At 36.9% G+C, this 24,223-nt stretch overlaps 1 protein-coding gene across 1 annotated transcript in view; it reads left to right on the top strand.

The window, feature by feature from the left end:
• Thsd7a (thrombospondin type 1 domain containing 7A) overlaps positions 1–24,223 on the top strand; it is a 401,309-nt gene that overhangs the window by 322,178 nt on the left and 54,908 nt on the right. Inside the window, exons 9-11 of the mRNA XM_041675563.1 lie at positions 3,347–3,462; positions 8,708–8,840; positions 9,987–10,090. Of these exons, the coding sequence (XP_041531497.1) occupies positions 3,347–3,462; positions 8,708–8,840; positions 9,987–10,090 (353 nt within the window). The remainder of the gene's footprint in view (positions 1–3,346; positions 3,463–8,707; positions 8,841–9,986; positions 10,091–24,223) is intronic.

The following is a 24,223-nucleotide window of genomic DNA, read 5'->3' as shown; positions in this document are numbered from 1 at the left end:
CTGGCAGAGCCTGATTCTGGCTGGGATGAGAACAGAGACAGAATGCTCACTAGACCAGACAGGATGAACAATAGTATACTGATTTGCAAATGCCTTCCTCTATCTTTCGAAGATTGCAAATTAGAGCTACTACAAAAGAAAATGCTGTTCTGGGATGAGGCATGTACATGTGAAAGGATCTCTGTGTGATAGAACCCAATGAATCCAGCGTCATGAGATCATTTAATGAGAAGGGTGTACTGATGCTTCAAATCAGACCACCACAGTAATCCAGTAAAAGCTTATATGCCCTACAGCTGTTTTTCAATGTCCTGGATATGCCCATGGATTTCTTGAGTCATGTAGAGTTCCTTTGCCCTTAAAACTGTAGAAAATTAAGCCAAGTCAGTGAGTCCAAAAGAAAATGTTATTGCCCTTCTCCCTAAATGCTAGGTTAAATTCAATGAACACTTTCCAATACCAGTCATTTGAAACAAAAATGCAAATAGATGCCTTGTTTTAAACTCTTCTTAATAAAATAAATTACTGAGAGATGGCAAAATCAATATTATTGATCTTATCTATCCTCCCAAGTAACACACTTCAACTCCTATCACATCTGTTTAATTTGACCTTGAATAAGACTAGGAGGAGGGAGGAATCAATTCTTTGATTTAAACCACAAATGCTAAATACAAACAGTTCCAGGGAAAAGAAGCAGGTTGACTAAAGCAATTGCCTCACCAAAGGAAGTCAGAATTCAGTTTATTGGATGGATCTAGGCTGGATAGTTTATTTTTGTGTGTTCGCTTAATGACTTCATTGTTGGTAATTTTTCTCTCCACAGTTAGCCCAGTATCTTGCTGTGGCTATTTCCAAACTAAAAGAATATGTAGAGGGTCAGTGATAACATTGTAAATTCCATTGATTTATTTAAGGTTACATATTTGAAGAGCATGCAATTGAGTAATGGCCTCCCATTGTTAAAGTTATAAAATGCCTTATTGAAAAGAATTGCTTTCAATAAGAATTATTGACCAGTAGCTCTATAATACCAAAAGAATTCTTTAGATTATATGTTGTATTTTGTCATAAGATGTTTTCAAGTAAAATTGTAATTCTAGTCTTATAAAAATCTAAAGCATAAAACACATAATTCATGATTCATACTTAAACATTTTCTGCCCAACATTTTAAAGAGTCATAACAATTAGGAAAATCCAAGTTTATTCTCAACTAAGCTGGAAGGTTATTGGCATGTTAAATCTTAAATATTTTTATAAATCGACTTCCAAATAAACCTGAATTTTTAAAGTAAGAGGACACATTTTTTTTTCATTTTTTTTATTAAGAAAAGAAGAAAAAAAACATAAACAAAAAACAAGTTTCCACCTCCTCCCAGCCTCCCATTTCCCTCCCCCTCCTCCCACCCTTCTCCCCCTCCTCCCACCCTTCTCCCCCTACCCCTACTCCTCTCCCCCTCCCTCTCCAGTCCACAAAGCAGTCCAGGTTCCCTGCCCTGTGGTAAGTCCTAGGTCCTCCCCCCTCCGTCCATATCTAGGAAGGTGAACATCCAAACTGGCTAGGCTTCCACAAAGCCAGCACATTAAGTAGGATCAAAACCCCGTGCCATTGTCCTTGGCGTCTCATCAGCCCTCATTGTTCGCCATGTTCAGAGAGTCCAGTTTTATCCCATGCTTTTTCAGTCACAGTCCAGCTGGCCTTGGTGAGCTCCCAATAGATCAGCTCCACTGTCTCAGTGGGTGGGTGCACGCCTCGTGGTCCTGACTTCTTTGCTCATGTTCTCCCTCCTTCTGCTCCTCATTGGGACCTTGGGAGTTCAGTCCAGTGCTCATGTGTGGGTCTCTGTCTCTATCTCTATCCATCACCAGATGAAGGTTCTATGAAGATATGCAAGATATTCGTCAGTATTGCTCTCGGATAGGGTCATTTCAGGTTCCCAATCCTCAGCTGCCCAAGGAACTAACTGGGAACCTCATCTTGGGCAGTTGGGAGAAAGTATGGAATATATACACGCTAGAGTACTATGCTGCGGTAAAAAACAATGACTTCTCAAATTTTGCATGCAAATGGATGGAAATAGAAAACACTATCCTGAGTGAGGTGTCCCAGACCCAAAAAGATGAACATGGGATGTTCTCGCTCATAATTGGTTTCTAGCCATAAATAAGGGCCACGGAGTCTACAATAGGTGAATCTAAAGAAGCTAAGTAAGAAGGGGAACCCAAGGAAAAACATATAGTTATCCTCTTGGCTAAGGGAAGTAGACCAAATTGCCGGGGAGAAAATTAGGATTTTGGGGGTGGGGTGGGATGGGGGTAAGGGGAGATGGGGAGAGAAAAGGTAGAAGGGAAGGAGGGGGGACTTGGGGAATCAGGAGAATTGGGATAAAGGAAAGGTGGATAGGGGAGCACGGAACCACAATTCTTAGTTAAGGGAGCCACTTTAGGGTGGGCAAGAAAAGAGGACACATTTTTATAATAGTATAGAGCATTATATTTATGTGTGAGAAAGAACATATAGGCAAATAATTATAGGAAATATCAGCAAAATACTATAAAGAAATTATTGGAAAAAATAGTGTTAATTATTGTTACTCACTATTTACTCTTTAAAAGTGACTAATACAGAACTGGGCATGACACACACACCTTTAACCCCAGCACTCGGGAAGCAGAGACAGGTGGATCTCTCTGAGTTTGAGGCCAGCCTTGTCTTCAAAGTGATTCCCAGGCCAGCCGGGGCTGTGCAGTGGAACCCTATCTCAAAAAACAGATAGAAAAAAATAGAAAAGGAAGGAAGGAAGGAAGGAAGTTAGTTTGATGACCTATGTTCAATCAGAGAACCAGGATCCATGCACTGGCACATGTCAATACCCACACACATTCTATTCACACACATGCATGCATACATATGATAGTAATAATAATAACTATTATTATTATTATTTAAAAATACTGTCATAATATTTTTTGTCCTATTATCATGAAATATTTAGCTACAGATCAAAAAATTTTGTCCTAATATTGATAATTTGAATTCTTACAATTCTTTTATTGTACATACTAGATAATACATGTTTACTAGCGGAGAGATCATCCTAAAGGGAAAGATACAGTGGTTATATTTCTTCTAGATAGTGTGAATGTCATTAAGGATTCGTATTTGCCTCTGTAGCTTTGTCCAAGTAAGGTTGAAGTGAATTAATTGCCTGTTAAAAGCAGCCATGAATGCCAGAAAAAAGAGACGGTGGCTGCGACTCATATAGCAACAAAAATTGGTAGCAAATTAAAATAATTGGCTTTGTGGATTGTTAAGGACTGAATAATATTTTTCTTTGTTCTAGGTGTCCTGAAAGCCTTCGGCCCGAAACAGTGAGGCCTTGCTTGCTTCCCTGTAGGAAGGATTGTATCGTGACCCCATATAGTGACTGGACACCATGTCCTTCTTCATGCAGAGAAGGTATGGGGAATAGATTCTGAAGACTCTTTCCCCCGGACCCTCATTCAGCAGGCATTTGATTTCTTCTGGATGAGCAATTTGTGATTCTTGCACAGGGCCTTGTCCTAGCTTTTCATGAATGTCAAAACATTTGGGTTTCTTCCTGGAAATAATACCATGCTAGAGTACCTGGTAGGCAGTAAATTTAATGCCAGAGTATGCCTCGGATTTTTATTGTATGCAGCAAATTGAAATGATTCTAAATTTTATTAGTATATCTTATCTTTCATTAATCATGAGAGAATGTACACTGCTCTTGTGAATTTTTTAAGAGTGTCTCCAATGACCCAGTAGATATGGCTTCTAAACTTACTGGCAAGAAATAGCCTGAGACCAGGTTTACTGTGGACTCTATTATGTGGCCCAAAGATGGGAATAAAGCAAAGATAAAAACGACCAAACTGACTCCCTGCCAATACTTAATGTGCCATGAGGCATTTTCAGGATGAGTGTTTCTTTCCTGTGAGGTTTGGTTTTGCTTTTGTGGCTTGCAAAAACTCTTTTTTATCATGGTCAGTCCCCTGATAAATCTTTCTTTGCCCTTCAGGACATGGACTTTTAGCGTTCCCACTGAGAGAAATTTTCACACCTTCCATGTCACTTACACAGTAACAGCAAATTTTCTCTCAGTGTGACAGACTAAATCACCTTCTATTTACTCATTTTCTCTCTCAACCTGTGTGTTGTCTTCATGTTTTCTTTATGTTTAAGCTTCTTGACTCTCAGTGGAGATTTGCAATTAAGAGTTAATTTCCAGTTTGATGATGATTTTAACTTGCTCAATTTTATTTTAAACCACTCAATTTTCTGAATGTTTAATTGATTGTTTTTGCAGATGGTCATTGTGCAGAGGTGAAGCACAAGTTTTGGAAATTTTTGCTTATGAGATATAACCTCAGTATGTTGAGCAGGCAGGCGTGGTACTTAAAGTCTTTGTTCCTCTGTGTCAGTTTCTGGAATCAGATGTGCATACACCACATATAGAATGTTTGCTTTTATGTTTTATAGCGTACTATAAGTCTTGTATAAAATTAAACTGCTAGTGGAACAAAAAGATTTTTTTCAATGTCTTTTAAACTTCTCAGTAGCTTTAGTAGAGGAAGGGTTACTGCCATTAGTTTGCTTTTCTGTTTTTGAGACAGATTCTCTCAGTGTAGGTGAGGATTTATAGCACCATACCATTTTGTTAGTGTTCTGTTGAAGACCAAGCCAATAGCTACTCCACCAAGTGAGCTATAACCCCAGTTCACATTAGCTTTTGTAAAATTATTAATGGTTTAATAAATATTAATTTAACTAAAAAGAAAAGAAAATGTTAATGACATGAATTTTCTAAAAAGCTATGGCATTTTCTGGTTTTTAAAATAGATTTTATTATCTTATTTATTTATTTTCCTTAAAATCATATAAAATATAGTTATAGTTTCTTGGTCATAATCAATTACCATACTTTGCTGTAAGCTGTGATCTCTGAAGTATCTGGTGCTGTTCATCACGTCAGTGATAAAGATTATATATTACATTGTATCACATCACATTATGTTACATTACATTAGATCATATTACATGTGAAACCTTGTAGTGTTTTTTATTGTTGTTTTGGCTCAGGTTTTGGTTTAGTCTATAATAATTACAAAATCTTATCGAGTGGACACAGCACACTTGCACGTGGTCACTACGTGGCAAATGCTTTAGTTTGGTGTATTGGAAGAAATTTTTCTGAGAAACTTCTGGGAAACACATTGATATCATAATAGAGTAAAACTCCTTTAGAAAATTTTAACTGGATCTTATTATCAATTTCCTAATATGTTTATTATTTTAATACTTCATTAAAGACAGTCATTCTTTCACTCTAAATGCTTTTTAATTAGCTACAATGTGTCAAGCTTGATCACAGTCAACAAGATGATATCCTATAGATATCTCTTAATTTGTGTAAATAAAGCATCATCACTGAGTGTGAGGGTCAGTGAAATAAAAACAGGGTAAAAAAGAGCAGAAATTTCACTTTGGAAAATGACAAAATAAGCACACTAATATTCTATGGTAGAATGTATAGGCAATATCAAATTTTCATTTAGCCTTTCACTTATAAAGAAATTCCTCAACACACTGCAAGTATAACTTAACTCATATTCAGCAAGCGGAATGTGCAGAAATTAAAAAAAAATAATTTCTTTGAGCAAAATCAGTGAAAGAGGAGAAGGAGATGGAGCATGAAGGATGATTATGGGTATTTATAATAATAATGGTTACATTGAAATAGAAATGAGGTAATAAATGCAACATTAGAGCACTACAAAATGTTAGGAAAAGTTCATATTGGTCCATATTGAATTTGAAGAATTTTAGTAAGATTAAATAATTAGATGACCTATCAAGTAGGGGAAATGGTCAGCATACAAAATATTTGAAAATAAAAATATGCAAGTACTGATGGTTATGACACTAAAGTCTTAACAGAACACTGAATAACCGACACAAGATAAAAGAGAAGTCCATGAGATGCATGAAAGTATCATTTTGAATGCAGTGTCTAGAATGGAATGAACTTGCTGTTTTCAAAGAAATGAAACAGGTAGAAAGAGATGATTACAGCAAAGGTTATAACAAAGTAACTAATTAATAACGATTCTTAAAGTTACTGCCACAAGGTAGATGGAGAGTGAGACTAATGTCAGAAGTTTGGGAGATTTGAGGATTTTTAAAGTTAGAAGGAAGGAGAAAGAATGAGAAATAGCTAAGTGGAACTATGTGGTGTCTATTAAAAGAAGTGTAGAAAATTTCAGTGAATAACTGAAGATGAGAGACTGGGTATTCCAAATGAGTGTGTACATAAAAACATCAGAGGTGGTAAAAAATAAAAAGTTCTAATAAGTTATGCCTCTGGACAGTGCCGTGGATCCGAAAGATAATGAAGAAACCCTTGGGTGCTGATTTGATATAATGCGAGGTAAAATGGGTTGAGTTGGATTGATCACTTGGTCATATATAGGTGACTGTTAGAAGTGAAAACTCAGGTTGCCACTAGGTGACAGTTCTCTCCTGGATCTGACATGAGACTCCTCTGCGCAGGAACACCAGTTCAGGATCTTGCTGACATAGAAATAAGAGGTATGAACGAAGGGAGGGATGGAAGGAGGTAAAGTAATCCCTCTTCCGTCGTTAACCAAACGATCAGGTGTTGTTTTAGTTTGCATACTCTTTTTAGAAATGTTAAATGTTGGTCCTAAGCATAAACCAAAATAAAATAAATATTCAAAATGATAGAATGGTGGAACTAAGTAGTGAATGGGGAGGGTATGAAGGCGAACCAAGAAAAATAACAAAGAGAAACTCAAAATTAATGTTTGCTCATGTAATGGAGAGGAAAATTAGACCTGAGATTCCAGTGACCAAAATGAAGAATAGAAGCCTAATGGATTCTGAAAACTATCCAGAGAAATGAAAATACCCCTAGCTCTGGATTGTCAGAGGCATTTATCACCTGAACTTGAAGCGAGAAATCATTTGAACAATATAATAAATAGAGAAACATTGGTAACATTAAATTTCTACTGACATTTCGTAGATCTCTGAACACAGCTTATTAAATATGTAAAATCCAGAGTCAGTATTCAAATTTATATTGCTACAATAAAAAGTTCACAGCAGTGCTCTCAAATACTTCAATTCCTAGTCGCCAGTAATTCCAGTCCCCAATTCCCTACTCCATTAACTATAGTATTCCAATTATTCATTAACGTAATTATCACGGCTATAAACATGATTCACACACAATGGGAACAATCCTAACAATTTACAGTAATCTAGAATGTTAAATTGGAACAAGGTGCACATAACCATCTATTCAGTCCACTCTGTGCTCTTTCTTTCCACGACCATTCTTCACAAGCTCCTGGAATGCTTTGAAAACAGACTCTTGAACCCTGCTATCAGAAATGTTGACTTAGTACATATGGTTTGGGCTCAGCTATCTGCTATTATTCTTACTGTTTCTATAAGGCTTATTCAGAAGAGTTATTCAGAAATCACAGCTCTTCTGTCTGGCTTAGGAGTCCTCTCTAGGCCTGATGGCCATTGTTTGCCCACCACTTGTTAAGGAATATCTTGAGTTCATGAAAATGGCTTCTGTTGTGTGAAAATTTTCACTTTCAAATCATTTTATCTTTTAACCACAATAACTTTTGAAATGTTTTATTTTTTTCCATTTGAGCTTCAGTTCTTAAGACCCCACTGTTCCTGTAGACTGTGTATGACATATTTAAAAATCTTGCAAAATAGTCTAAACATATCAGGAATTATATTATCTCCATACAGAATTCTATACAGAATTTTTTTTTCAAGTGAAATTTTACCATACAACGGCTCACCCTTAAAAAAATGTGTGTATTGAAAGTTGAAATATAGTTAATCGAAGCTGATTAACTGTATATCTCTACTTAAAATCTAAAAAGCAAATTTGAACATTCTTTAATCAGTAATACGTTTATACTGACAGACTGTTATCTTTCTTGAAGGTAAAGCCCCCGACCCATTTTTAGAAATCATTTGGAGTTATTTATTTAAAGTAATTGCTGCTATTTTTGACAGTTCCCTAAAAATTGTCTTCCTCTAGGAAACTTCTTTTGCTTCTCTACATATGGAGCATGATGCTCAGAGTGTGGCCTGAATTGAAGCTCTTGGGCTGCTTAGAATGAATAATAAATAGCTGGAATACTTTATAAGTCATGAGTTTCAAATTAAGAGAGTAACAACAAAATAACCTTATAACATTGAATATACCCTCCTAAGGAAGATTCACAGCAAGTATATGAGTCCCATGTGGCAAACATGGCTACATGAGATGACATGAAAATAAACTTACTGTAAGGGGAAGGATTTAATTAGGTCTGCCATATTTCTCAAGGGGATAAAAAAATACGAAACGACAATTACTTTGCAACTGCACAATAGAAAGACTGGCTGAATGTGGAAGAGTTTCTCTTTATTCTTTACATTTTAAAATATAAACTGATTGGGCTTTGGATATAAGTGGTCTGTAAAAGAGACAATTAGTAAATGGTTAGATGAAATAAGCCCTCTCATTTAGGTATGTCACAGCATATGTCCCTAGAGTGAGGGGAATTTCTTCAACACCAACCGCTGCTGAGAGATTCTGCTATGTGCAATGTGTAGAGGCTGAAGCATTGCTTCCTTTCAGGGAACTCTGGAACCAGAAAGCAGTCTCGACATCGGGTCCTCATTCAGCTGCCAACCAATGGAGGCCGGGACTGCTCAGACCCTTTGTATGAAGAGAAGGCTTGTGAGGCACCTCCCACGTGTCACAGCTACAGGTAAAAATGAAAAGGATGTACATGGTGCACTGGGTAATTCCCGAATACATCGTTTAAGCTGGTATTCTTTCCACCAGTTCAGTAGGTGTACATTGCTCAAGCAACCATCCCTCACCTGTATTTCAGAGAACCTCTCCATTTCTGATGTTACCTTCCTGAAGGCAAAAATATGTGTCAATTTCCAACTGTTTAGGTACCTCTAGTAGGTGAGAAGAACATCTTATATTGATATAAATTATAAGAAGTGCATAAAAGAGTTTATAATTACAAGATACATGTTCCTTAGGAAGGGACTTCTTTGTCACTGGGGAATAATAACCAAGATTGTCTCTCTTGTCTCCAAAGAGCCCCTGTTTCTCGTAATGTGAGCACTGAGGCTCAGGAAATGACATTGTTCTACTGAAATGCTAGGGAGAAGTCTGTTCTATTCATCTATTTGCAATTCTAGGAAAGCTGAAGTCATTGAAACTACACATAACCTGAAATTTTTATTATAGGAACCTGGCCTCCTTGACATTAAGACTGAAACTTTCTCATTGAACCTTGCTGAAGTGTGTCATTGCAGTTCCGACAACAAATGAAACACTATATAGTATGGCACTAACTCAAGAAATGTGTGATCACAACATGATAACTAAGTGGTGATTAGTGGCAAATTGCCGTATTCATACATGTATCACCAATTCAGAGGTGACAAATGTCATTACTATGTATTTACACAATGAACATTACTGACTGCTTTCCCAACGTATTGATTTTTGGAATTTGCTTTCAGTAGGGGATATTATAATTTCAGTCGCTGTTACCTCTGCAGTGATCATCCAAAGTTCACTGACTCAATGGAATGCAACACTTCTGGTGCCAGCTGGGGCATCTCTTGGAAGTATAAATAAGAAGTTCAAATGCTTCCTGTCACTCTGTGAAGTCTGCTTCTACAGAACTTGCTAATGATATAGTCTTGTTTGTAGTGCCATAAAAAAGAATTTTGTATTTAATGTTGCCTTTAGAAGGGGTTAGTGAGTAGCTAAATTAAACTTAGGTAAAAAATGAACATGGATAAACAGCCTGCTTTTTGTTAACACATTATCTCTGTGATTTGCCTGCCGTTTTGCTTCTTCTCACTGAGATTTTATTCTCCTCCTGTAGGTGGAAGACTCACAAATGGCGCAGGTGCCAGTTAGTCCCTTGGAGCATTCAACAGGATGTCCCTGGAGCTCAGGAAGGCTGCGGGCCTGGACGGCAGGCAAGAGGTGGGAGAATGCACACAAGGGTCGATTTGCTTCGCACTTCTTCATTATTTTATCTTGTATCTCCCCCACCACTGCCTTGTTGCATTTTGCTTTGATATCAGGTTTGGCATACAGAGCAGAGCAGGTACGCACAGCTTTACACAAATCTACAAAACACTAAGAAACAGAAACTTAGCTTTTGAAATTTTGTTCTTTGGAATGAACACATAACTGTTGAGTTCTTCCCTCGTTAATAGGTGGAAGAAAATCTGGTGCAGGTTTTGGTTATGGCATAATGATATCACTAAGCATTTGTGTGTTTTTCAACAATGACAGTTTATAGAACTTTATTTGAGATCTTAAAAATCACTATGATTCATACATCTTTGTTTGTACATCACACTTGTCCATACACATAATGTAGTAAAGCTGGATAGCTTTCCTGGGTTTCCTAATGGTGACAACCCTAATATCACAGAAGTTATCCATGACCCCGATGATACTGGTGCTGGCTTTTAAGTTGCATATTTATTTATTCAAACTTGCAGTACAGGAAGTGCAGACTGTCTGCACATCTACAAAACAAAGAATCCTGTAGAAGTGAGTGGTAGAAAGTTTCCAGATTTGCATTAAGTGCTGGATTTTTATAGGAAATAAATTTCAAGATTTGGAGTATATTGTTTATACCCATGCATGAAATAGAAAAGCTGGGGTTTAGATATTTCATTATTTTAACTTATACAGACTGTCGATCGTTAATACGTATACCAGAAATGTAACATAATATATACTTGCACATGCCTCTGCCTTTCTTTAACCTCTAAAGATGAGCTTTGCTCTGTCATTTGTATTTATTTTCTTAATGAGGATAGAAAAGTTTGAAAATACAGGACAGAATTCCCATTTTTGTAGACTTTACTATGAAGTTGAGCCTTTACATTAAAAAATATTCCTTTTAAAAATAATATATTTTTACATAGTTCTTTTAAGAAATCTTCATTCGAAATATAAATTTTACTCTATTATTTATATTATTTGTAGTGCAATGCCTGCTCTACATGCTAGGTATGGTTCACGAGTCGGGCAAGGGGCTGGAGATTAAAACACACACACACACACAGACACGGGTAACACCAAGTATGTCCTCTTATTGTGATCCATGGGAGCTTATATAGGGTGTCTTGACTAATAGCTACACCCTAACTCTCAGCTGCAAGACCCTCAGAAACCACTCCCCTGCTATCAGGAACTCCTGAGGTTCTCATGCTCAGAACTGCTGCAGAGCAAGTTCTTTACTCAGGCAGAGAGGGGGTCTATGGGTCCACAGTCCCCCATAATTATTGACATGGTGATATTTAGGATTGACCTTTACTTGAATAGCTTCCACTGAGTCCCTTCTGCTGTGGGGGATGTTGTCTGTGATATCCCATGAGCTAACTTGATGTTCTGATCCTTTGTGTCTCAAGCAGTGAGTCGGGCAGCACAGACCATCTCATACTGATAGTGAAAAATACAGAAATATTGAAAATTGAAGTAAAGTGCTGACTGTCCTGAAGAGGATGGGAACAGGTTCTGGCAAATGTGCAGGTTAAAAGCTCTAGGTTTAGGGTCCAGGTACATTTATTTATCTGAAGACAAAGAAAAGTTCTCTGATGGGGTGAATCTTTCCTTGGCTGGTGTGTGTGTGTGTGTGTGTGTGTGTGTGTGTGTGTGTGTGTGTGTAATACTAGCAGGGACTTGTCCATTCCTTGAGATAGCCTGGGACTATCCAAGTGATAGCCTTCCTTGGTTTCTGGGTCACACAGTTCTGATCCCATCTTTCAGTCTCATCTCTGTCAAAAACCTTAGATAAAAACAGCTCGGAATAGAGCTATATTGAACCGAGTCACCCTTCCCACTGTAAATTTTTCTTCAAAACAATGTAGAAAAGCAAAGACTTATCATTTGCTGACCACTCTCCCTTTAAACCAAGTATGAATTTATGTACATTTCTGGCTTCACACAGAGTTGCTAATGATCAGGGACATGGGTTAGTTTGGAAGTCAAGATATTCAAGTTTCATTTCCAATTCTAGTACAAATGCAAAGTGGAATTTCCTCATCTAATCCTTCTCTGTGGAACAGAAAAATTCTGGCTCAAATGTAGAATTCTTTCCATTTTAATATATAACCACACACAAATAGTTCTCTGAGATCAATGGTCAGAACATGAAAGGCATATTTTATAGAATACCACTAGAGAAAATGTTGGATATGATTATGCAGGCTAGTTTTGTGTCAACTTGACAGAGCTAGAGGCACCTGAGAGGAGGGAGCCTCAGTTGTCTCGACAGGTTTTCATGTAGGCAGGCATGAGGTACATTTTCTTAACTAGTTATTGATATAGGAGGGCCCAACTCATTGTGTGTGGTGCCGTCCTGGGCTGATGGTCCGGGGTTCAATAAGAAAGTGGGCTGAGCAAGCCTTGAGGACATGATCATTGCTTCATGCCTTCTGCATCACTTCCTGTCTACACATTCCTGCTACCTTTCAATTCCTGTCCCGACCTCCATCAATGATAAAGAATGATATGAAATCATAATACAAATAAACCCTTCCCTTCTAAAGTTGGTTTTAGCCATCGTGCCCAATCAAAGCAATAGTACCCATTAGCAAGACAATGATAAAAGTGGTACACATGTGAAATGACTTCATAATTCAAAACTCTGCTATTAAAAGCTTTACAAACTTGAGTGATTCACTTCCTCCCTTTGAGGATAAACACAAAAGCTTTGTAGAACTGGGCTCATGTTGTCTTCGTTAAAAGATAATTCCTTCCCCTTCCTGTCAATTCATAACCCTGATGACTGATATCACAGGGCACAGCGTCCACAGTATGAACAAGGACATCTTGCTGTTTTGACACACGGTCTGTACAGAAGCTGATTCCTTCTGGTGTTTATTGACATTAGCGTTTCTAAATCTCATAGACGTTGTTGTTTTCTGGTCCTAGCGAATACTTCTTAATATCTAATACATTTACCCACTTTCTCTTGGAAAAGGAAAGTTGTCTATGGCTTCCTCAATGTCACTTTCTTTCGACTTTTGAAGGTTCATTTGTTGGCTTCCTGTTTGGTGGCTCTTCCTCCCCCAGTCTTTAAGCAATGCTTTCTAATCTTGGCTCAGTCCCCACACTGCTCACTCTGCCCCAGAAATCTTATGCATTTCAGGAAATTTGGGAGGACAAATTTGCATTGTACTAACTGGTTTGTGTGTAGTTCACTTTAGGAAAACAACTTTCATGAAAACAAACTTCTTGCCGGGCGGTGGTGGCGCACGCCTTTAATCCCAGCACTCGGGAGGCAGAGGCAGGCGGATCTCTGTGAGTTCGAGACCAGCCTGGTCTACAAGAGCTAGTTCCAGGACAGGCTCCAAAGCTACAGAGAAACCCTGTCTCGAAAAAAAAAAAAAAAAAAGAAAACAAACTTCTTGTCTTTATTATTCCAGTCCATGGAGATTTCTTTTTCTTGCCTATGATCCTATGGGCATGAGAATGAGGGAACTATCTTTTGTTCTTGGAAAGAAAGAAATGTGTTCTTATATTGATGTTCATGGTTTATTCCAAAACTGTGAATGATTAGTTTGCTAATGTCTCAGTGTCTTTATCATTGACATCATATGGTAACAGGCAAAATAAAATGAAAGAAAATGTTTTCCTTTAGTTATTGAAGTTATCATGTTGTATTAAGTCATCAAAGTCTATAGAATAGGAAGGTCTGTGTTGTCTAGTTTGTCAGACTTCCTATTCTAGCCATACATTCATTTGTGGCTGCATTAAGAAGGCTATGCAGAAAAAAGCATGGGTGTTGAAAAAAAGGCTGGGGAGATTGAAACCAAGGAGGTAGCGTTTCTTAGGGAAATGAGATCATTTACTTTCACCCAACAAATAGGATGTAGACACTAAAAGCAATTGATTGCAAATCGGATCATTTGAAGTTGAAGGAGCAGGAAAGACTTAAAGCACCGGCTTCCACTTGACTTGTCCCATCTACCTAGAATAAGCAGAAAGGAGAGAGGAATGTGCAAAGTGATCGGTTCTATAAGCTAAGTATTGTAGCTATGAAATATAATTAATAAGCTCATTAAAAAGTGGGTAGGTTGAGGCCACAGATATGTGAGCTGAAGCCTGGAGAGATTTTTGCGGATACCTATAAATGTCAGGATCAGTGTTTGAGACTGTGTTCAATAAGTGAGAAAAGCAAGGCCTTTTATCTGTCAGCATGTGCAGGATAAATTAGAACGTCAAAACACTTGGGTCCAGCTTCTGGCTAAGATACTGTTGGAACAATAAAAGGCTGAAGTATCAGAGGTCCAGATGAGAGCCACAGTATGAAAATGTACAGAAATAAAGAGATACTGGATTTAAAATAATGAAGATGTTTGTATGACTTCATGACAGAAAACAGAATGGGTAGTAGAAATAAGAATTAAAGTTGAAACTTGTACTCCCTAACTCCAATATTTTCAACTTCATATTACTTATGTTGGTGGAAACTTTTAATTCTGAATGCAGAGCTAATTTGGAAGGCTATAATTTGTATAATTTATATAGTATAGTCACCAAGTACAAAGTGCCTAATCTAAGGTTGAAAGGGATATGTAACTGTAAAGGTGACATAAATGGTAGGTGGTTATTTGATCAACATTTCATAAAATGGTTTGCTGTACTATAGAAAACTTCACATCTCTCGTAGATATCATATGTATTTATATTAAAATATGGTAATAATATTTTTCCATTAGTATATTTCCTCCAGCCTACACACATTCTAAGGTTCTTTAATTATTTCTTTTAGTCTAAAGAATGTAGATTAAAATTAATATTTCTATAACTTAGTACTTTACATTAGAAATCAATTATATAAATTAAAATATAGCCACTACTATTGAACACAGTGCTAGAACTCTAAAAATAGATATATTTATTTTATACCATTTATCAAATGATTTGCCTAAACTATGGACTGTCAACCAAATCCAGTCCACAACCTGCTTCTTTGTAGTTAGCATTTTATTGGAATACAGTCATGCCCATTTGTATGCAATATCTATGGCTGCTTTCAAGATATGTGGCAAAGTTGAGTAGCTACAAGAAACAATATATTTCAGAAAACAAAAAGCATTTACTATCTCAGATTTACAGAAAAATTATTTGTCCCAATGTAAATGAGAAGCAAATCACTGATGTAGTCTCAACTTCTATTAGTACTACAATCATTAACATCAGATAGTTCTATCTTGTCCTTAGCTCAAATTTCCGAATTATGGCCATCAGTGAAGAAACCCATTTAATGTTACTAGAAAGGAAGACTCCAAAATCTATTATACTAATAAAATACCTCCCTTTAGAATTGAATGGCAGTATTTTTGGGGAAATATGAGAATACAGTGGTGGCTTTCTGAACTCCAACAGTAAAGTTTTAAAGGGAAAAATAAATAAAGATAAGACTTGAAAATTCAGAGAATGTGGAAGAAAAGAACCAGAAACAGTTCTAGGTTTTTGCAATTCTTCTCTCTAATGATGAATCATATCACAGCTAGGTGTTAATTTCTGGCTTATCCATGATGTGTTGCATAGAGAATAGCAAAAGTGTTTGTTTTGTGTAATAAATAAGCACATCACAGCACATCACTTGCAAGGTCCTGTTATGGTTCAGTTTTTCTCAGAAGACATGAGCTTTTGCATCACTAGAAAACTATAACAGATTGTATTAATAGATTCTTTCCTATGCCCCATGGCAGCTTCAGACAGAAACTTTCTTTAAACATAATATGTGATCCTATAGAAATCTAATAGTCTTTTATAAAATAAATACACAATCAGTGGTATGCTGTGGTTGCTATAACAATATACCACAAGTTCAAAATGCTAAGCAGCTCAATTTCTGGCGAAGGCTTTTTTTTTTCCTGGCCATCAGAGAGCATTGTCCCTGTAACTTATTAAATAGAGAGAAAAAGAGATAGAGAAATGGAGACAGAGAGGCAGAGACAGGCTGGGCAGAGAGGCATGTGAACATGGAAGGGAAGCTCTCTCTAGTCTCATTTTGTAAGAGCATCAATCCCATAATAAGAGATCATTTCTTTGTGAACAGATCTGACCCTGACTCCCTACCCAAGTTTTCATCTCATGACTCGATTACATTGGGAGTAGAGCCACAATCTATGAATTTGGGGGAAACATAGCTCAGGCCATATCATCAACGTCTTAAACTTCCTATCACATGACACAAAGGTCTACAAGTCTATTAAACTGAACCTTCTCAAAAAACTGTATAAACAGGGTAACACCAGTCTCTAAAGCCCATGTAAATTCCTGAACAGTATTCAATATAATAATGGTTGCATACACAAGCATTTGTTAAATACATGCCACACAACTCATGTTGCTTCATGTTATTTGCCAGTTGAGAGACTAAAAATATCTAGATAATTTCATATAGTATGAAATATTCTAAAACATACATGATTTGAGTTTCAAGGCAAATTAGCAGTGCATATATTATTATTGGATAAGCACTGCAGTGTCAGAAAATTTGGAGGAAAATATCAGAGATAACTATTTCCATACACCACTGAAAGAGGAAATTACATTTCAACACAGGAAGACTTAAGAAAAGAGCATGATAGAAAATCTATACACTTAAGGGTAGAGTATTGGTTGGTTTCTCTGGTACTTCTCTAAATGTATTTGAGGCAGATAGTCATGCCTCAGGGACTGGAAGAGCAGGAGAAAAAGAATGGATTATTTTTTTCAATTAAAATCTAAAACAAAAAAATAAACAGAAGTAGTGAATTAGCTAATGGCTTAAAATCAATAAAGAAAGAAAGAAAAGAGATTTGAAAGAAATGATCAACAAGATTTGGTGGTGTTAAAATTTTAATTCATACTTCTCGAGTCATTTTTTACATAAAAATGACATAGAGCTGCAGCCTGTGCTGTCTGTCCCTCTATTCACCCTCCTGCTCTCCAGATGCTGTTTACAAGATGAAGTCACTGCTTTACCAGGTGAATACATTGTTAAATCATAGTCATACTTAAGGGTAAAGTTATCTTACTGGACTTGCATTAGAAATAAAACATGGAGCTCATAACTATGATAATTTTGGGCAGCCCACACCCATGCCTTCTTCTCCTGACTGCATGACAAATCCTCAAATTTCTCCACCAATTAATTCCAAAGTACTCACATCCCTCAGATCAACCAGCACTAGCTCTTAGCCAGCATGTAGTCAGTATCTACACAGGCACCAAAGTTTTGGATTTGTAGTTCTCCACGTCTTGTTTCACCAGCCATCAGAGCGGACATGGTGGCCCAGGTTACAGTGAGATTATGTGGCATCCAAAGTGAGAAGATCACAGAACAGCTGATTGGCTGTCTGCATCCAATCTAGGCTGAGCAAGGACCTATAGATAATAATCAGTGTCTAGGAAACAAAGTTATGGGATAATAGAAAAGATCAAAGGTCCCGCTCAGACTGGAAGCCTCTCTTCAAAACCATCAGAGAGATTAGTCTTTGGAGACCAATGGATTCTACAAAACCAGAAAGTTTGAGGAACATTAAGGATTACTGTTCCTTATGGTTGGAAGATCTCAGAGTACTGGTATACCTGGTCGACATACATTAGGTCAAGGGACTGGACCAGGCTGGGGATTCAGAGCCCAGACGTGAAAAGAAAGCTGAAGGCTAAGTCCTCTTACCCCTACTGGGGCTGAGAGGATTTCTCAGTGCCTGGACAGCAGCAGCACTATGCAAACATCTAAAATATGACCTCCTCCTGTAGGGTCATGATGGCAGCACAGTGTCTGAGTCAGTGAAACCACAGATCAAAGGTACAGAGACTGGAGAAGCAGAGCACCTCTGGAGAAGAGGAAGCCAAAAAGTTCAAAGGTCAATGAACATTAAAAAAATGCTAGTAATGACCTGTTTCAGGCTGTTTTCTTATTTTTTTTCTCAACAGTTGTTCTAAGAAAAAGGAGCAGCTTCTGTTATTGAAATATCAGTATGAAATTCTGGATTTTGTTATTTATTATACATTAGTGAAAGAGCATGGTACAAAAGTCATAAAAATTAGATATACAACGTTATGCCTACATGTCAGAAGAGGGCACCAGGTCTTGTTAGTGGAGCTGATCTACTGGGAGCTCACCAAGGCCAGCTGGACTGTGACCGAAAAAGCATGGGATAAAACCGGATTCTCTGAACATGGCGAACAATGAGGGCTGATGAGACGCCAAGGACAATGGCACAGGGTTTTGATCCTACTTAATGTGCTGGCTTTGTGGAAGCCTAGCCAGTTTGGATGTTCACCTTCCTAGATATGGACGGAGGGGGGAGGACCTAGGACTTACCACAGGGCAGGGAATCCGGACTGCTCTGTGGACTGGAGAGGGAGGGGGAGAGGAGTGGGGGGAGGGGGAGAAGGGTGGGAGGAGGGGGAGGGAAATGGGAGGCTGGGAGGAGGTGGAAACTTGTTTTCTTAATTAAAAAAAAAAGAAAAAAAAGAAAAAAAAATTAGATATAAATTTTTCATACAAATAATTTCAAAGTATTTTTAGTTCAATATCCATATTGATCCCAATGCTCTCGCCTGTCAGAGATACTTTATGTAATCATAATTAAATCGAAATAATTTGTGGAATATGAGATAAAAATATTTAACTGCACAACACATTGCTTTTTATGAAGAAATGTGCTTAAATCTTGAATTTCAATGTGTTGAGCCCTATCCTTTGCCTATGACTCTTGTCCATTTTATTCTTTTTTTAAAAAAAATGTTTTTAGAGGTATTATTAAAGTTAAGATCAGATCAAATATCTGAGTCAGTTTATTTCAGCAACACATATTACTATGTTCATTTAAAACAGAAAATAACTAAGTAAAAAAAGAGGGAGTGTTGCTTTAAGGAAACTTATGTTAGAGTGTTTTTTTTTCTTTTTTATTGATTTTTATTGAGCTCTACATTTTCTCTGTTCCCCTCCTTCGCTCTCCACTCCACTTCAACCCTCTCCTAAGGTCCCCATGCTCCCAATTTATTCAGGAGATCTTGTCTTTTTCTACTCCCCATGTAGATTAGATCCATGTATGTCTCTCTTAGGGTCCTCACTGTTGTCTAAGTTCTCTGGGATTGTGATTTGTGGGCTGGTTTTCTTTGCTTTATGTTTAAGAACCACTTATGAGTGAGTTTTAAAACCTTCTCTGGACAGATTGTATTTATTGATTGTTTCCTAATTTTTCTACTTTTCACTTCTATAACTGTTATTCAAAGCTTTGATAATGATTTCCATTTTCAAGTGCTTTCTCCTGATAGTCTATGAATCTCAACATCTTAGTTTCCTTGGACATTCTGATTCACTCTTTTATCCCTTCAAGACCGTTGTTATCAACTGTTTGCCAGTATTTGCCATTTTTCAAATAGCTGCTCATAAAATACACATGGTACCATCCCGTGACCATGCTTGCTCCTGGATATTCCACACATGGCCATGCAGTTAAATAAACCTCCTGAAATCTCCTCTCCAAACTAGCTGAACTAGATCTGAGCTGCTCTTTTGGGAGATGACATTTTATTCTAGTAAGAGGGGTGGATGTTTTCACACACATTATCTGCATCAATGACATAGGGATCGTTGGAAACTATTTAGGAGTACTTTTTTTTTTAAAAAATGAAGTGGTTTCTTTTTTCATTCTGACAGGCTTGTGTTCACAAATTGTAATTAGAAAGTATAATTTAGCAACTATGTTAGTGAAAATCTCTTTGCTACAAAGAAAGACCAGGATCATTATATCTACCTAGGAAACAACTGGGAAGCTCTTGCATTATTTATAGGCTGGATCTAAGCACAATTAGGTCTCTTGGTAACAAACTCTTATTCATGCTAAGCCTTTTCTGTTTCATTTTTTATATTGTTTCATTCCCATTGTTGCATTTGTACATAAAACTATGAGAAAATAACTCATGCACTCAACTTAGCAGCTGAGCATATGATGTCTGGATGTCACTATTGTGATAGGATACAACACGTTTGTACCTAACTCAATGTAATAAATAAGGTTTCACAGCCTCTTGACCTCTTTGTTACACATAATTCAGCAGTTTTCATTACATCAAGATGTAGATTCTGCTTCCTGTAATGAACTGTATGCATATTTTAGATTTAGCAATTTCTTTCACTCTGATTAGTTAAGCAAAACAACAGCATGGGCTTATAGTGCAGAGTAATACACAGTCTAGTTGAATTCCCACTTTAGTGCAACCAGAATAACAGGGGAGTTTCTACCTCTTCAAGAAAATGAAGGTGAGTAGGGACGTTTTTGTATTGTTAGATTTGCACACTCCAAGTTCTGTCAATAACTTCAATCTGATACTCATATAAACGTGTACCCATCTCCAACTGCTAACAGTGCTATCTCTGTTTCCTCTCATTCCTTGAGTCTTTAATATTTTTCTATTTAAAACACAGTTTCTGTGGCTGATGGCTCATCAGTTAGGAACATGGGCTGCAGGCGCTTTTGTTTGTTTGTTTTTGTTTTTGTTTCTGAGACAGGGTGTTCCTGTGTATCCCTGAGTATCCTGGAACTCACTATGTAAACAAAGTTGGCCTTCAGTTCATGATGTTGTACCTGCTTCTGTCTCCTGAGTACTGTGATTAAAATTGTGTGTACCGTGCCTTCCTAGCTTCTAGCACTTTTGTAGAAGACCTTGGCTAAATTCCCAACATTTCTATCAGACCCACTCTAGCTCCAAGGGATCCAGTACCCTCGTATGGACTCTGTGGGCAGCTGCTCTGGTGTTTGCATACTTCTACATGGAAGCACACATCATGTAACTTAAAATAAATATAAAACATAGTTCAGAGAGGGTCACACAAAAATATTCTGAAATTAGTTATTCAGTTTATTAGACTTTGACACTTAAATTTGGAAGATGTTTTAAAAACACACAAAAATGGGGATACCAGAATGAGTATTCACAGTGTGGCTATCATTTATTCAGCATAATAGGCTTTAGATATGTTACCATCTTGGTCCCCTGTCATTCCCAGAACACTGCAAAATAATTTTCCTGGAGTATTTAAAGCAACACCTAGATAAGATACTTATTTCCTGTATACATTTTATTATTTTCTAATATGATATGATATGATAAATGATACTATTACTTCAAATATAATTAATAATAATTTAATGTTGTCTAATATTTAGGCCATATCTAATTTTCCCCTATGATCTCAAAAATGTCTACATACCCAGGCTAGGGAGATGTCTCAGGATGTAAGACACTGTCCACACAAGCACAGGACCTGAATGTTCATATCCATAACCCATGTAAGCTGAATATAACAGCACATGCTGTAATTCCAAGGCAGCAGCACCGAGAGGGGAGACAGAAATGGGAGAACCTCTGGAAGGTTATGGGTCAGGTAGGCCAATCCACACATCTGTGAAAACCAGAAGCCTGCCTTGTCTTCAAGCAAAAGGAATGTAAGCATCACTCTGAGGGCACTTTCTGGATGCTACACATGCATGGTGACATGTGCATGCCTATATTCACAGACATAAGCATTCTCACGGGAGCACACAGAGACATGTAAACACACACACACACACAACATATGCACACATCCTGTACACTCATAAAAATGATTACACACTGTTTTTTTTTCAAATTTGTCTTCCTACGGTCTGCAAATTTTCTTTGATTAGTATATCCTTATGAATTACCTTGATCTAATCCTACTTTGAGTTTTTTTTCTTATAGCTCTTATTTGCTGAAGAAATTGAATTTTTTATTTACTTTTATAATATTTTGTAATTTCATATTATCTGAATCTTGATGCTTGCCTAAGGTTATTCATCTTTAGTCCATAGTTATTCATACTTATGTCTCTCATGCATTTATCCAGCTAGAGTCATTTAATTTTACAACACATAAATCTTGCTGTGATATCTATATCTTTATATTTCATAAGTGAAGCAAATGAATATAGTCAACATACTGCAAGGTGTGTTATTTCCCTTTAAAATAATTATTTTGATAGCTGCTAATCTCACCAAGAAGATTTTGTGTCCACTATTCATAGGATAGCATAATTTTGACCCATCTTCCTAATAAGGCCTCAACACAAAGGAGAATCTACATAATCATTATACATGAAGACAGATGCAAATACAAGCACAATTGCTTGGGTTTGTGTAGCTTGCTGAAATGCCAGCAAACCAAGTTGGTATGCTCCACCTATGCTCCAATTAAAACCACCCTATTTTCAAGGGCTCACAAATGATTTTTAAGATTTACAAAGTTGAGAGACCAGATGGTTCCCTTTCCAAACATTTATATTTTTCCTCACCCAGTTGCAGGAAGTTCACTTTAGATTGCATTTCTATGTTTGAATTGTTGTGTTTCCTCTAAGTTAGAATACAAACAGACTAAGATGTATGATAAATTTTCAATATATTGTACAAACGGTGTTCTTGGTCTTGTTTGGATAGCATGGTATGATTCATTCCAAAAGCACACTGTTGAAAATCCCAGATAAGGGAAGTAGAGCGCTGAGCAGATTTCTGAAAACAGCTATGAAAAGTTTACACATTTATTTTCCATTTCAGCTAACTGAAGCACTAACAAAATTTTATGCCAGGCCTGAGTATGAGGAAATAACCATTAGATTTTTGTGAATTGTATATTAATCAACAGTGTTAATTTATTTATATAATTATGTTGGTAGTGAAGTCATTTTTATTTTCCTTTTGACACCACAATGTGAGGATACATGGAGTAATTCCGAAATAAGACTTGAGAGAGAGAGAGAGAGATTGAGATCCTCATGGAGAACCCAAGGCAACTTTACTAACTTTCTCAAAAGATTTTTATTTAAGTCTCTGTTTCAGAGAGAAATGTTCATTTCATTTTGAAGACCACTAACTTTATTTTTAAAATCATTAATTTTAGTTACAAATACCACAGAAGAATTCTAATATGGTCACACATCTAATATTCCTAATTAACCATTCTTGGAGGTTCTACATATCCTAGGTAGTAAAATGTCAAATATTTTCATTTCTCATATCTGGGGCAACTTTGCCAATAAACTATAGCAACTTGCTGGATTTATGGTGTGTAAGTGGTTGATGCTATCTGCAAATGGCGGGAATAAAGAGAAGTGGGAAGTCCCATCAGAACTTTCCACCTCTATGGTGCTACAGAAGACTTCCCTTCAAAATAAAAGGATGCTCACACTGAGCCATGCCTGTACAAGTCCTATAAAACTTTCTTGAGAGAACAATAACTTGTTTAAAGTCCCAGATCTTCTCACCAGTTTTTTCCAAAGCTTGACATAGTGCAAGGGTTACTGAGTACCAGAGAAGCTTCTATCTTACCTACTAGTCTGTCCAGAACTCTTGTGCCTTGAACACTGAACAGCTTTGAAAAGTGTTTCTTTCTTTTTTTATCAAGATTTTTAAAAATTGTTTTTAATGAGCTATGTATTTTTCTCTGATACCTTCTTGCCTATTCTCTCCCCTTCTCCTCTTTTCCATGATTCCAATGCTCCCAATTTACTCAGGAGACCTTATCTTATTTTTACTTCCCACGTAGATTAGATTCATGTATGTCTCTCTTAGTGTCCTCTTTGTTGTCTAAGTTCTCTGGAATTGTGAATTGTAGGCTGATTTTTTTTTGCTTTATGAATGAGTACTTATGATATTTGTCTTTCTGGGTATGGGTTACCTCACTCAATATGATATTTTCTAGATCCATCCATTTGCTCACAAATTTCAAGGTGTCATTTTTCTGCTATGTATACTCCATTCTGTAAATGTACCACATCTTTCTTGTCCATTCTTTGGTTCAAAGACATTTAGATTGTCTCCAAAATCTGGCTAGGACAAATAATGCAGTTTTGAACATAGTTGAGCACATGTCGTTGTGGTAAGATTGAGCATTCTTGGGTATATACCCAAAAGTCTTGAAGTAGGTTGTTTCCTAATTTTCTGAGAAATTGCCAAACTGATATCCAAAGCTTTACCAACTTGCACTCCCACCAGCAATGTAGGAGTGTTCCCTTTACCCCACATCCTCTCCAGGTTAAGTTGTCATCAGTGTTTTTGATCTTGG

The sequence above is a fragment of the Microtus oregoni genome, unplaced genomic scaffold (assembly GCF_018167655.1).
Source record: "Microtus oregoni isolate MIOR12 unplaced genomic scaffold, Mior012 000026F_ref0000081, whole genome shotgun sequence".
Lineage (NCBI taxonomy): Eukaryota > Metazoa > Chordata > Mammalia > Rodentia > Cricetidae > Microtus > Microtus oregoni.
This window is presented reverse-complemented; position numbering and strand designations above follow the sequence as displayed.